Source organism: Trichomycterus rosablanca, chromosome 25, assembly GCF_030014385.1.
Source record: "Trichomycterus rosablanca isolate fTriRos1 chromosome 25, fTriRos1.hap1, whole genome shotgun sequence".
Classification (NCBI taxonomy): Eukaryota; Metazoa; Chordata; class Actinopteri; order Siluriformes; family Trichomycteridae; genus Trichomycterus; species Trichomycterus rosablanca.
In genome coordinates this window covers 11,804,833-11,817,890 of record NC_086012.1, presented here as the reverse complement: position 1 = coordinate 11,817,890, position 13,058 = coordinate 11,804,833, and the positions used below count along the sequence as shown (strand labels likewise).

General features: G+C 39.4%; 1 protein-coding gene across 1 annotated transcript; it reads left to right on the top strand.

Annotated features, from left to right (window-relative positions):
* The first annotated feature begins 525 nt into the window (after positions 1–525).
* cdc34b (cell division cycle 34 homolog (S. cerevisiae) b) lies at positions 526–12,551 on the top strand. Its single transcript, XM_062987819.1, has 5 exons — positions 526–1,079; positions 5,066–5,152; positions 6,965–7,062; positions 7,687–7,821; positions 9,915–12,551. The coding sequence occupies exons 1-5, from the start codon at positions 894–896 to the stop codon at positions 10,126–10,128; spliced, it is 720 nt and encodes a 239-aa protein (XP_062843889.1). The 5' UTR covers positions 526–893; the 3' UTR covers positions 10,129–12,551.
* The last annotated feature ends 507 nt before the right edge of the window (positions 12,552–13,058 follow it).

Below are 13,058 nucleotides of genomic sequence, written 5' to 3'. Positions count from 1 at the left end.
TCAGAAGGTCACAAAATATTTGACCTAAACATTTATTTGAGGATTTTTTTAAGGATGCTGCGGTGGAGAGCTTAAGCACAAAAAGACATTACACACAAAAACATCTGTACAAAGGAAAGCCAATCAATCATTTTTCAAGGTCCCTAGATGGGACAATTATAGCCTGTTGATTCAAATATCTACTACTTAATTGTGAATAATACAATTAAGTAGACAGGTGCCTGGTCAGCAAGGTTCATTTAATATTGGAGAACTATTTTGTAATGATTAAAATGTTGATCACTGGTCACAAGTCGATTTGCTACTACCTTTGATGAACTTCAATTCCCAGAATGCATTGCAACTATATTACTGAGTGGAACCCACTTAAAAAAACAGCAGAGCCAGTTCGACCAACTGCCTACAGTCACTCAACTAAACCAGTTGTGTTCTCAATTTAAGTCGCATTGACGCGTAATTGGGCTTTCAAATTCGGTGTTAATTTTTTTCCCCTGTATATAAAAAGTTAAATAAAGTCAACGTTTACTTATTTTAATCTTTACTTGCTCGTGTGTGAAGCTTTCTCGCTTCGGAAAACAAGTCGGAGTCAGTTTGGTAGCTAACGCTGTTAGCTTTTCCACCAGGGTTGACTTGATATTTTTTTACGGACACGCAGCAAAACATGTTAGATAGTTAAAATTGGGCGAATTTTCTGGAAAAGCGGGTTTAATTCGGTGAGAAATTGAGCTCGCCGGAAAGCAAAGCGACTCCGGAACTTGAGGCTAACAAAAGAGTTGTTCTGTGTAGCCGGTAGAGCTAGCGAGCTCCCACACAAAGCCTGCTAGCATAGCATAGGCTGCTAGTTTGAGACGTTAGCCAGGTGAGTTTAGTTTGATAGTCGGATTTGGGCAGTCATGGCTCAGCACGGAACCTCTCACGTCGCCAGCTCGCAAAAAGCTTTAATGCTGGAAATGAAAAGTCTTCAAGAGGAACCAGTGGAGGGATTCAAAATAACTCTGGTAGACGAGGCTGATCTGTATAACTGGGAAGTGGCCATTTTTGGACCCCCGAATACGCTATACGAAGGGGGTTATTTCAAGGTAAGTTGAACGTGTTTTTAGTTTGTTCGTTCGTATGAGGTGTGATTTAAGCTCTAACTTGTTTGGGCTGCTATATTTAGCAGTGCTCTGGGTCTATATTTAACCTGATATAGCAGATCGCTTGATGTGCGTAGTGTGAAACCAAATCAGGTTTATTTGAATTGCGTGTTTAGTAGTATTACAATACAGTAGATACTCGGTGTCCATTATTAAACGGTTTACATGAACAACGTTTAACCAGGCTGTTTGTTTGGTTGAAGATCAGACTGTTTGATCGTTGACAACTAGTCGTGGATTAAGGACGTTCTTGGCTATCAAGGGTTTCCTTCTTTGTTCCTCTTCTTACAACAATGCAGTCAAGGCGCAACAAAATACTGTTACTTCCACATATGTGTGTCAGATAGACCTAAACAAAACACTTTCCTTACATTTTTTCTTTTATTAAAACGATCAACATAATTAAAATCGAATCTTTAGACAGATATGGTAAACAAAGCCAACACACTATAGAGTTTTTACTAACGTACAATAACAATGATCAAGATGTTAAGACATTGTAACAGACAAGAAATAGACAGGATGGGTTTTCTTTGTTCCCTTTTCTCTCTCAACAATGCAATCAAACCTAAACAGCAAACTTCTTTGTAATGAAACATTTCACATTCTTTCTTTGTTCTAATTTATCAATGGGAGTTTGTGTTTATACATCTTCGCTGAATATATTGACTTTTATAAGACGCACAATGTGTTTTTCATTGTACCTGTAAACAACAGGAAACATGTACAGTATGGATTTGTAAGGGTTAAGTATGTTTTAATAAAATAAAATCACTATACATTTCAACCATACATATGAAATTTATCATATTGATAAGTATTAAAGGTTTAGATAATGTTTAAAGTACACAAATACTCATGCAATATGGTTAAGATCTAATACTAGGCCTATAGATTGTTGGCAGAATAAACACTGAATAAAAAAAACAAATGCATGTTTTGTGTGTGTGTATTTTATTTAATTTTTAATGTGGTGGCAATTAACTAATCAATATGGTCCAAAGACATGCAAGTGAGGTGAATTAGAGACACTAAATTGTCCAAGACTGTGTTCAGTATAACCTTGTGAACTGATAAACCTTGTGTAATGAGTAACTACCGTTCCTGTCATGAATGTAACCCAAGTGTAAAACATGACATTAAAATCCTAATAAACAAACAAACAAACAAACAAACATACAAACTAATCCATAGAAAAAGTAAGCCAAATGACAAGCGACTAGGTTTAAATTAAATCCCAAATAGGATTATTATCTTGACTGATGAAATCATCAATAGCTTTACAGTGTTTATCAGCTATTAAGAGAAACGTGTTTGATCAGCAAGGAATTCCTTTTTTGTTTGCTGTCAACAGCTGCGTTGTTTTTATTTTGCTTGTCCTTTGTTTTCAAGCCCTAGTTACACTAATACAGATTTTTTGACCTAGTTAATACTCTAGTGAGTGATTTAACAATAGTCTTTTAAAACAAGGGTAATAAAAGCATTGCGAAAGAGCACACAAATGTTTTGTCCTATTTTGCCAAATCACCAGTTCTAGCTATCTTTGATCCAATCTGATTGGACTCAGCAGGAGGTTGTACATTAACAGATGGACTGTTGCTGTTTTCACGGGAAGGTGCAAGCAGTAGCTAACCAAGTGGTGTCATGTGCTTGTAACAACTGCTAAAAATAACTAATGATTAGCTACGAGACAACTTTTGTCAAACACCAGCACCTTTGTTCTGTACTTAGTGGCCGATACACAATTGGATGGTTTAAAAAATTGCGGTAAAATCTTGTGGTGACTCAAACAAAACAATAAGTTACTTCTAAGGCTGCGTGTTGGGTACTACTGTTTGCAATACGTTGTAGACACGCCATAAATTTACTTATTGGATTTTATACAATTTTAAATTTTTTTTAATGTAATTAGACTTTCCATGTAGGTAATTTTAGATTGAAAAAGCTAAGTAAGTAGATATTAGTGGGTTTAATATTATTATTACATTATATTTAATGAACTTGGCTCAGTCATTGTTTGGGCAACGTAAAGCTGTGTCACACCAAGTTCAGTTTTGGCTGCTGCTGTTTATAAGCAAAATGGGCTTGGCCGATACTGCAGCGTCATTGCCTCCTGCAGCTGTGAATGGATATCGGGCTGTGTTTTGACTTGAACAGTGACGTTTCTGTCTACGCTTCTGTTTGTTAATGTGTATGAACCTGCAAGGCTGGTGGGGTGCCGCACCAGAACCAGTACTACCACTTGTACTCTATTCACAACAAGCTGGTGGACAACCTGAACTGAGAGACAGGTGAATCACATAATTGGTTTGAGGGGGGGAAATTATGATAATTTTAAGCAAATTATCAAGATGAAAACATGAATACTTCAGGGCCGATACTGGCATTTAAGAACGGTATCTGTATCGGCTATATTCCATGATGTCATTTCTGACATTCACACTTTTTTTCTATGTTTCCCTGTAACAGTATCATGCTAAACAATCATACTACACTGATGAATGAGTATTAGTTTAGAAGATATTTACATACAGTCTGCCAACAGCAGTCATTCACCAAACCATGTTAACCCCACAATAGTACAATACAAAACATAGTTTAGTGCCAAAGGTATATTATTAATATTAAACAATCAGGTTTGTTGGTGTGTGATCACGATTCATTTAAATTCAGATGGTTTTGCACACATTTTGTATTGTACTTTTAAATCACATTCAAGTCTTTATGACAACCAAATGGTATTTCTTAAGCAATGTAAATGTACTTGCTTAATAATCAATGGTTTTAAAGGATCGTAATTGTTTATGCTTGGCAGATGGGCCTATACATTTACCATTAACAGGCTGGCTAACTGTAATTCACAGTTAAATGCCCATCATATGCAGCACCCACATTCAAAGTTTAAATTCTGAATTATTTAGAAGGCTATTCTTTAAGATTTAAAAGCAATATAGAACAGGTTTACATATTTAGCCGTGCACAAATGAGCCAGAACATTAGATCCACCCCTAAAATAGTGCATAAATGGGCTTATTTTGTAACATTAGAGATATAATAAATGTTGAGCTTACGGTAGGTACGCAGTGCATGTGTTAAATGCAGCACACATGGGCAGCATAAAGACCTGAGTGACTGATAAGGGTCACATTATAATGGCCAGATGATTGGGTTAAAGTATTTATCTAGAATTATACAAGGCCCAACTGTTCATCAGTTTAATTGAATTTAGGACGGCTTTTAATAGATGTGGTAGTGTGTCTGTAGAAATTTGTGCCCTGTTAGTATTTTTGAAGACCTGGCAATTGACGTTCCACTTAATCCCCAAAGGTGTTTAGTGGTTATAAGATCAGAGACCCTAAATTCAAATAACACGTAAGTGAAGGAAGCATTCAGGCAACCAGGTGTTAACATTGCTACACTCATGGTTTAAATGCACTGGTAAGTTTATCCTAGTTGCTGACAGTCGTTTCTTGTTTAAAAGTTTTAGACTGATCAGGTATCTGTATCAAGTCGTTGACCTGTTTCCTATTTCACTGCCAGTCACTTAATATTAGCTGGGTTTTTGTAAGACAAAAGATTGGACTCGACAGTGAGTTCGAGAGTGTGGATCAGTCTTGTTTAATGACAGATCAATCCAGTTGTTTTAACGTTAAAATGTGTTGGTTTGATAAGTTTGTTTATTTATTTTTATATTGGTCATGAGTGACTGTCCGTCCCAGTGGCTCCCAGTGATTGCTCTGCTCGGCCAACAACCCATTCTGCTCCATTGAGGCAGTAACGGAATCGAAATAGTTTAGAACTTATACTGTTGGAATGTGTGGCTTTGTGCCAAGACTGGTGATTGGAGTCGATTCTCTCAGTAGCATCTCACTTATTTATGCAATTCTGTTAATTTGTATTTGTCTATTCTGCTTGATGTTTGTTTCCAGGCACGTATCAAGTTTCCTATCGATTACCCCTACTCTCCACCAGCCTTCAGATTCCTCACGAAAATGTGGCACCCTAACATCTATGAGGTAAGAATTTGCCTTTATACTCAAGTCAAGTACCTACTGACTTTTCATTACATGACACAACACTCAGATTTATGTCTAACAGTGTAATTCTATGTTTAATAGTGAATTTATTTGCATAAATAACATAGTTGTTGATCTATTGGGCCAAATTCTTTTGCATATTGACATTGACCAATAAAGACCGAGACATTGCTAGACCAAAGATATTTACTGACAGGACTCTTCAGGACAGTGTAAAACAAAAACATGTACCTGCAATGTGATGTATTCCCAAATCAATAAAGAAGAAGAAAGCTTTTATTTGTCATATACACAAGTACAGTAGACTTTGTAAGCTGGGGTCAGAGCGCAGGGTCCGCCATTGTACGGCACCCCTGGAGCAGACAGAGTTAAGGACCTTGCTCAAGAACCCAACAGCGGTTGCATAGCAAAGCCTGGATTCGAACCGACGGTCTTCTGATTGATAGCTTAAAGCTCTACCCATTAGGCTACCACTGTCCATTAAAAACCATTAAATGGCATTAAGAAGGGTTAATAGATTGTGAGACCTTTTTGTGACTGCGTAGCTAGTAAGATAACATTACCCAGATGTCTTCATCAGGGCTCATAGCACTGACAAAGTATGTAAGATGATAAACACAGTAATACACAGTACACGCTGTGCAATGTTCACGGTGAGACGTGAAGGCAGTTCATCAGTGCGCTGTATTTGTGTGTGTGTGTGTATGAACCAGGTCAACAGCTCTAAACCAACCCGGTAGCATTTCTCAGCATGGAATTATGACTCTACCCTCTGGGGGGCATGTTTGTACATTTTTGCTGACACTGACTTTCAATTCTCAGAAGCAGTTTTCCAAGTCATGGCACCAACCAGAAAGGGGCGCGAGACTTACACAATCAACTAACATTTTAAAACTTGCTTTAACACCCTCCTGGCAATCCCTAGCTTAACTTCAAAGCTGTGAAGCACTGCACACAAGGGTTTATTCTTTTGTCTATTCATTTTCATGTTTTGCCCCTGGTCAGGGTCAGAGTTGGTCTGGTTTCCACAGAATCACTGTGATCAGTGCAGTAACAGCCAGGACAGAACATCAGTTCATCGCAGAGGATTTAATTACATGTTGTGGTATTTGATTGGTAAATGTTTAATGTAGTTCTTTAATGTGGAAGTACACTGGCCGAATGTATGTAGACATCCCTCCTAATTACCAAGTGTAGCGCATGTATAAAATCAACATTTTCATGTTTTACCTCTGCTTTATGTTGTTCCGATTGTCCCAGAATCACTCGGCACATTGCAGTAACACACCCCAGACAAGAGCAGTACATCACAGGGCGTCCACACCAAAGCATAACCGATCATGTCTGTATGTTTAACCCAGACTAGCCGGGATTTAAACCCTTGACAAGTTGTGCAGTTGTGGGTGGCATAATTTACAGTATATAAATTCAGTTGGATAAAACATCCTCCTTTGTTGATGCACCAACTGTTGGATGTCACTTTTTAGTGGCATACAAAGACATGCTTTGACAAGTTTGCTGAAAAGGAACTCCACTGGCCTGCACAAGGCGCTGACCTCAACCCCGCTTAAGTCCTCTAATATATTAGTCCTGGAATAGTCAAATATCAGCACGTCACTAATGCTCTTTTGATTTAATGGATGGACAGTCACACAGACGCACTACTTGTCTGATATTTAGAAACTATTTGTTTAGCAATGCAGATCTTCACATTTATGGCCTTGTGTGATATATGCATATGATCATATTCAGCCTTGTAAAAGAATGCCATCGCTGGTTTATGTTTTTCAGAATGGGGATGTATGTATCTCAATCCTTCACCCTCCAGTAGATGACCCACAGAGTGGAGAGCTGCCCTCGGAGAGGTGGAACCCCACACAAAACGTCAGGTAAGACTACATTGTACCAGCTTTGAAATGTGCTAAATGAAATGATCCTCATTGTGGATCAACTACGTGAGCTCAAGTCTGGTTTTAGGGGCGGCTGTAGCTTAGTGGTTAAGATACTGGACCAGTAATCCGACGGTTGCTGGTTCAAACCCCAGGTTGCCATTGGTTGCCACTGTTGGGCCGTTGAGCATGTGAACGAGCCCTGTAACACTACTGTAAGAAGCTTACAGTATAAAGGCGTCTGCTAAATGTTGAAAATGTAAAATGTAATACTGTGATTGTATTGTGTAAAAGAATCAATTGAATTCTCCTGAGTATCTTTATATATTAGTGCAGTTGTAGCCTAGTGGTAAAGGTACTGGACTAGTAATCAAAAGGTTGCTGGTTCAAGCCCCACCACTGCCATGGTGCACAGGGCCCTTAACCCTCAATTGCTCAGACTGTATACTGTTACTATACTGTTACAGTACTGTAAGTTGATTTGGATAAAGGCGTTTGCTAAATGCCGTGCTAGTTTTAATATATGAAGGGATTCATTAGCAATAGTGCCTACACATGGCAGAGATGCATCTGTTGTAGAAAAAACACCTTTTACACATCTGGATTGTCCTTATTGTTTTTCAGGACTATTCTACTGAGTGTCATATCCTTGTTGAACGAACCCAACACTTTCTCTCCTGCTAACGTCGATGCCTCAGTCATGTACCGCAAGTGGAGAGACAGTAAAGGAAAAGACAGGGAATATGCTGAGATAATTCGGTAAGCTTCAGATCTTTAATTTTTTTAAATTATTTATTATGATATTGGGGTTATTGATGACCATGCAGGCACTATGATTCAAGATCATGGATGTAATTCATTAAAGTAAAATATTGGGGTATTTTAGAGATGCTGCTATGTTTAATTACAGGTGCCACCATGTATTACTGACTTACTGACTTATTATTATTATTATTAATAATGAAATGGATACATTAGACATGCCACTTTTGTTTTACTGTGATCGATATGGTACGGATCTCTAATTTATGACACTAATTTGGCTGACATACACCTTTGTTGGGTTGACCAGGGTTGTCCCCTGCATTTTGCCCTTTTTCCCCCCTCCCAATTTAGTCATTTCCAATTTCCTAATTGTAACATATCATGACCGATGAGAGCCACTGTCATGTGTGCAGTTGCTGGCTGCTGCTTTTTACCTGACAGAGACAGGGTCTCACAGAGAGCAGTATCGAATACACAGGGTCATGCACAGCTATCTGTGAATCAACCGCCCTTCGTGCAGTTAAATAAAAGAATAAGAAATGTGCATGGTTGCCAGTTGCTCCATTTGTTTAATCTTGCACACACGTACTCTGCTGTCGAGTCACATTATTGACCACTTCCTACTTTTGACGGCTGCAGAGCATAGCTCACGAAGGAAGTCAAGTTTCGAGAGCTGGCTTGGTGGTGGGTATATAAGGTGCGGAGGGGTACGAATACATCCTTGCAGATCACATACACCCATACATGTTGATTGTCTTCCAGCATGACAATTCAACTTGATTGGAAGAGCAATTCTTCTAATTCCCCATACTTAAACCCAATTGAGCGTGTGTGGGACCACCTTGATTGTCGTGTTCGCTGTCTGTTGGCTGCACTGCAGTCAGCATGGCTCCAGATACCCGTGATGACCTACCAGGACCTTATTGAGTCACTCCCAGCTCGTCTAGCTGCAGTCCGTGCCGCACACGGCGGTTACTCTGTATTAGGGCTGCACGATATTGGAAAAAACTGACATTGCGATTTTTTTTTTTCCTGCGATTATATTGCGATATTAAAAAAATGCAGGAATTTTCACCACATTATTAATAATATTAATAATGCATGTATCTTACTCTAAATAAGGGGCTCATCTGTGAAAAAGGGTGGTGCCTACAAGGGATACAAAAGATTATGACAAGCTACATCTTTGTACTCGGTTGAAACTGAGCATTAAACTAAGAAAGCTTCAATATCACATGAGGGAATTAACAGGATTGGCAAAATTGGTCATTTAATATTTTATTTTACAATCAAAAACTCTTCAAGTAGTAAACATTATTAAAAAAAAACTATACAAACAAAAGAGCAGCTAATACACCTGTTCCAAATCCGAGATTTCTTAGTTACTTAGATGCCTTAGTTACTAAGCACAATGCTGAGGCAGAACGAGTGAGACTCGAAAGCGTCCTTAGTGATGAAGTCAATCCCAGAATACACTGCGGCATCTCTTCTCTCAAACGTAAATAAATAATTATTAATTTTTAACGAGTGTTTTTCTTTGCAAGTTTGGGCTTGTCAGCAAATGTAACAGTTTTCTGTACACGAATCGAGATGTTATGTTGACAAGTTAGCGCCGTCCCACCTCATTCCATTGGTTTTAATGGCAGGATGCTAAATGCTAAACAAGAAACCCGATGGAATCGGACACGTTCCAATAACCTGCCTTCTAAGTCATTGACTTAATAGGATCCTCTCTACTGTGGCAGCTGCCTATGTAGGTAGTACAGCAAGGCAGCTCACTAGGTTTTTGAACACACTGGTAGATACGTCATGGAAAATGAGAACGGTGTGAATTTTCGTTTTGTGTCGAGCAGCAAAAAAGTTTTAGCATGACGTATTTGATTTAATTCGCATTAAGTGACATCGCACGTCCTGCGATGTGACTATCGCGCGTGCACACATCGCGATGTCGATGCTGAAACGAAATATCGTGCAGCCCTACTCTGTATGTTAGCTGGTGGTCATAACATAATAAAGTGACTCGACAGTGTATATACACCAGTGCAGGTTTTTTAAAGCGCGTCTGCGTTTGTTGCGGCTGATTCCAGAAAACAAGTTCAGGCCACCAAAGCGGAAGCCGAGCGGGACGGCGTCAAGGTCCCCACCACGCTGGCCGAGTACTGCGTGCGCACCCGCGCTCCTCCCACCGACGAGGGCTCCGACTTGTTTTACGACGATTACTACGACGACGAGGACCTGGAGGACAATAACGACGAGGACTGTTGCTACGCCGAGGACGACTCCGGAAACGAGGAATCATGACACCGCCATCAGTATCACCGTCACCACCATCATCTTCACCTCGAAACGTTGAAAAGCTGTCGCATGCACCTTGTATTTACCTTCATTGAATAGTTATGTTTTGGTTTGTTTGTATTTTTTCTCCTTTTTTTTTTTGAGAGAGCCTATATACTGCTTTGAGGTTTATCGTGTCCAGGGTTTTATTTCGAAAGCATTCAGTCGTCTGTCATTCGCGCCTCCCTCTGGTAAGTTTACTTTCTTTACATTTTTTACAGTTTACAGATGCTAGAAGGACTGAATTGAATAAGAGAAGGTCTTTCGATGATCTGTTTTACTGTGCGTCTTTTGTTCTTCCATCAGAGGCGGTTTTATCATGCAGTGCAAGTCCATTTACCAACGATGTCCTCTTGACAGTTTTTCAATTTTAGGCCATTTGCAAGGCTGACCAGTTTAGCAATAAAATGCATTACATTCATTTCAAGCAAGCAATTTCAATCACTCTTATATTACACGTGTGTTTTGTTACAGCAGCTCATTATTTAGAGCATCAACAACTTGCCCTGTCTGGATTTACAGTATTTCTCATCATGGAGCATTTTCTGTGAGCACATCTGTGTGTTTTACATGCACATTAGTAATACAGATGTTGCCAAGTGTCCAATATTTCAATAGTCAAACTGGAAAAAGTTCATTAACATATTTGATAGTCCACTAATCTGATTATTTAGTGCATTGTATACTCGAAGATCTGATATTTTAGATTTGATTAAATAGGTCTTATAAAACACAGGACATTCCAAACTGCATATGAAGCAATACACAGTTTGGAGACTGGTGTTATAATGACATCTTACTTGGTCCGCTAGTATGAGACACTTATGGCTTAATGCTTAGGGTGCTGGACGTCCAATCCTGGGTCCACCTGGCTGCCAGTGGTGAATTTGAGTTACACCCCTAACCCACATCTATGTCAGCCAAATCCCTAAATGTACCCGATTTGTAATCAAAGATGCAGCACAATGCAGGATGGCATTATGTGCTGTTCAATAAATAATATAATGAATAATAATACTTCAAAGTGAATAAATGATTCTTTGGCTGCTTGCATTAGGACTCGTATAGCCGATCATTCGTCCTCATATTCGATTCTGCAGTTTTTACAACCCTCCTGTTTATTCAGGCTATGGTATCCACACAATGGCTAGGTTCATGTACCACCATGCACCTTGAGTATTTGAGTACCATTACGCCACACACAACAGTACGGGATACGCTGGGTAGCACTGTCGCCTCACAACAAGAAGGTCCTGGGTTCGAGTCCCAAGTTGAACAGGCCGGGTCCTTTCTGTGTAGTTTGCACGTTCTCCTCGTGTAACCCAGTGTGGGTTTCCTCAGCGAGCTCCAGTTTCCAAAGTTTCCAACAGTCCAAAGACGTACAAGTGAGGTGAATTGCAGATACAAAATCGTCCATGATGTGTCAATGTGTTTGACATTGGACTCAAGTTGAACTGATGAATCTTAGGGATGCCATGTTGTGAAAAACTCAGCAGATTACCAGCTGCATTATATTGAAACAGGGTTCTCTTATTATGTTTTCAAGTATTTTATCTGCACCATTTCATCAATAACAATCTAAAGTAAGGACGTTAATGTAGATTCTGAAGTTTCACATTATCTTAATTACATTTAACCTCCAGTGCTTTCTGAAATCGAATTACTTGCAATTATCTAGTTGTTTTGTGCATGTAATCCACAGGAAACACTCACGTGAGGCCGAAAACCATCTCGTTTATAATAATGCCATTATTTTTATCATGGTGTCTCCAGTCTTATTATTAGTTACAAAGACCTTCTCAACAACAGACGTGGAATCATGACGTTATATAGGTGGGACGTCACGCCCGCCGATTGTCCTCTTTTGCTCTGCCAATATCGTATCATTCTCCGTATGCTTCTCACTTAATCCACCACTGAGTTTTTTTTTTTTTATTAATAGAGATTTTTTTAATGACAGCAACATAAATTTATCTCTGTATTTGGGGCTATAGGGTGTTTTCTCCTGGACTTACGAACGGTCACATGTATGATTTCGAATTTTTTATAAAAATGATGGGTTTATTTCACAGCTTCTAGCATCCGCAGACTGGAAAGCTTTTATCTACGTCGGCATTGAGCGTCTGTTCTGAGCGAACTCGTCTAACTTAACTCTCAGGATCTAGCAAACAGGAAAAAAAAACCTCAGCATCACAGCAACACCAACGATTAACCCGTCGTATCGTTTTGTTCGTTTTGTTTTGTTTGGATTTCAAGGGCGGTTTACAATCCTAAACCTCGATGCTGATGTGCACGTGTGGATATGTGGCTGATCATTTTACTGACCTTTATGTATTTTTATGGTTTGTTGGCATATTTAAAGCTGAAAATAAAAGTCTTTATTAGAATAATTAAGGTTTTGTGATTGTGTTTCTTTCCTGTAGTACAATTGCTCCATGCTTTTTGTGTTGTAGCCTTCGAACCCATGGCAATCGGCAGTGGGGGCTTAACATCTGGGGCGGCACGGTGACTCGCAGCAAGAAGGTCCTGGGTTCGATCCCCAGGTGGGGCGATCCGGGTCCTTTTTGTGTAAAGTTTGCATGTTCTCCTAGTGTCTGCGTGGGTTTCCTCCAGGAGCTCCGGTTCCCTCCCACAGTCCAAAGACGTGCGAGTGAGGTTAATTGGAGATACAAAGTTGTCCCGTCCCAAACTTGTGATTTGTTGAATCTTGTGAAACTACCGTTTCTGTCATGAATGTAACCTGAGTTTAAAACATGATAGTAAAATTTTATTAAATAAGGTACTGGACTAGTAATCATAAGGTTGCTGGTTCAAGCCCCACCATCACCAAGTTGGCACTGTTGGGCCTCTGAGCAAGGCCCTAACCCTCAATCAGTCAAATTGTATTCGGTAATAAT

What these genes read in the sequence shown, in the direction of transcription:
- cdc34b (XM_062987819.1), top strand. Translation starts at nt 894, where the DNA reads ATGGCTCAGCACGGAACCTCTCACGTCGCCAGCTCGCAAAAAGCTTTA. An exon ending in ACGAAGGGGGTTATTTCAAG is followed by an intron (nt 1,080 to 5,065) that starts GTAAGTTGAACG and finishes GTTTGTTTCCAG; the next exon opens with GCACGTATCAAGTTTCCTAT. An exon ending in GGCACCCTAACATCTATGAG is followed by an intron (nt 5,153 to 6,964) that starts GTAAGAATTTGC and finishes TATGTTTTTCAG; the next exon opens with AATGGGGATGTATGTATCTC.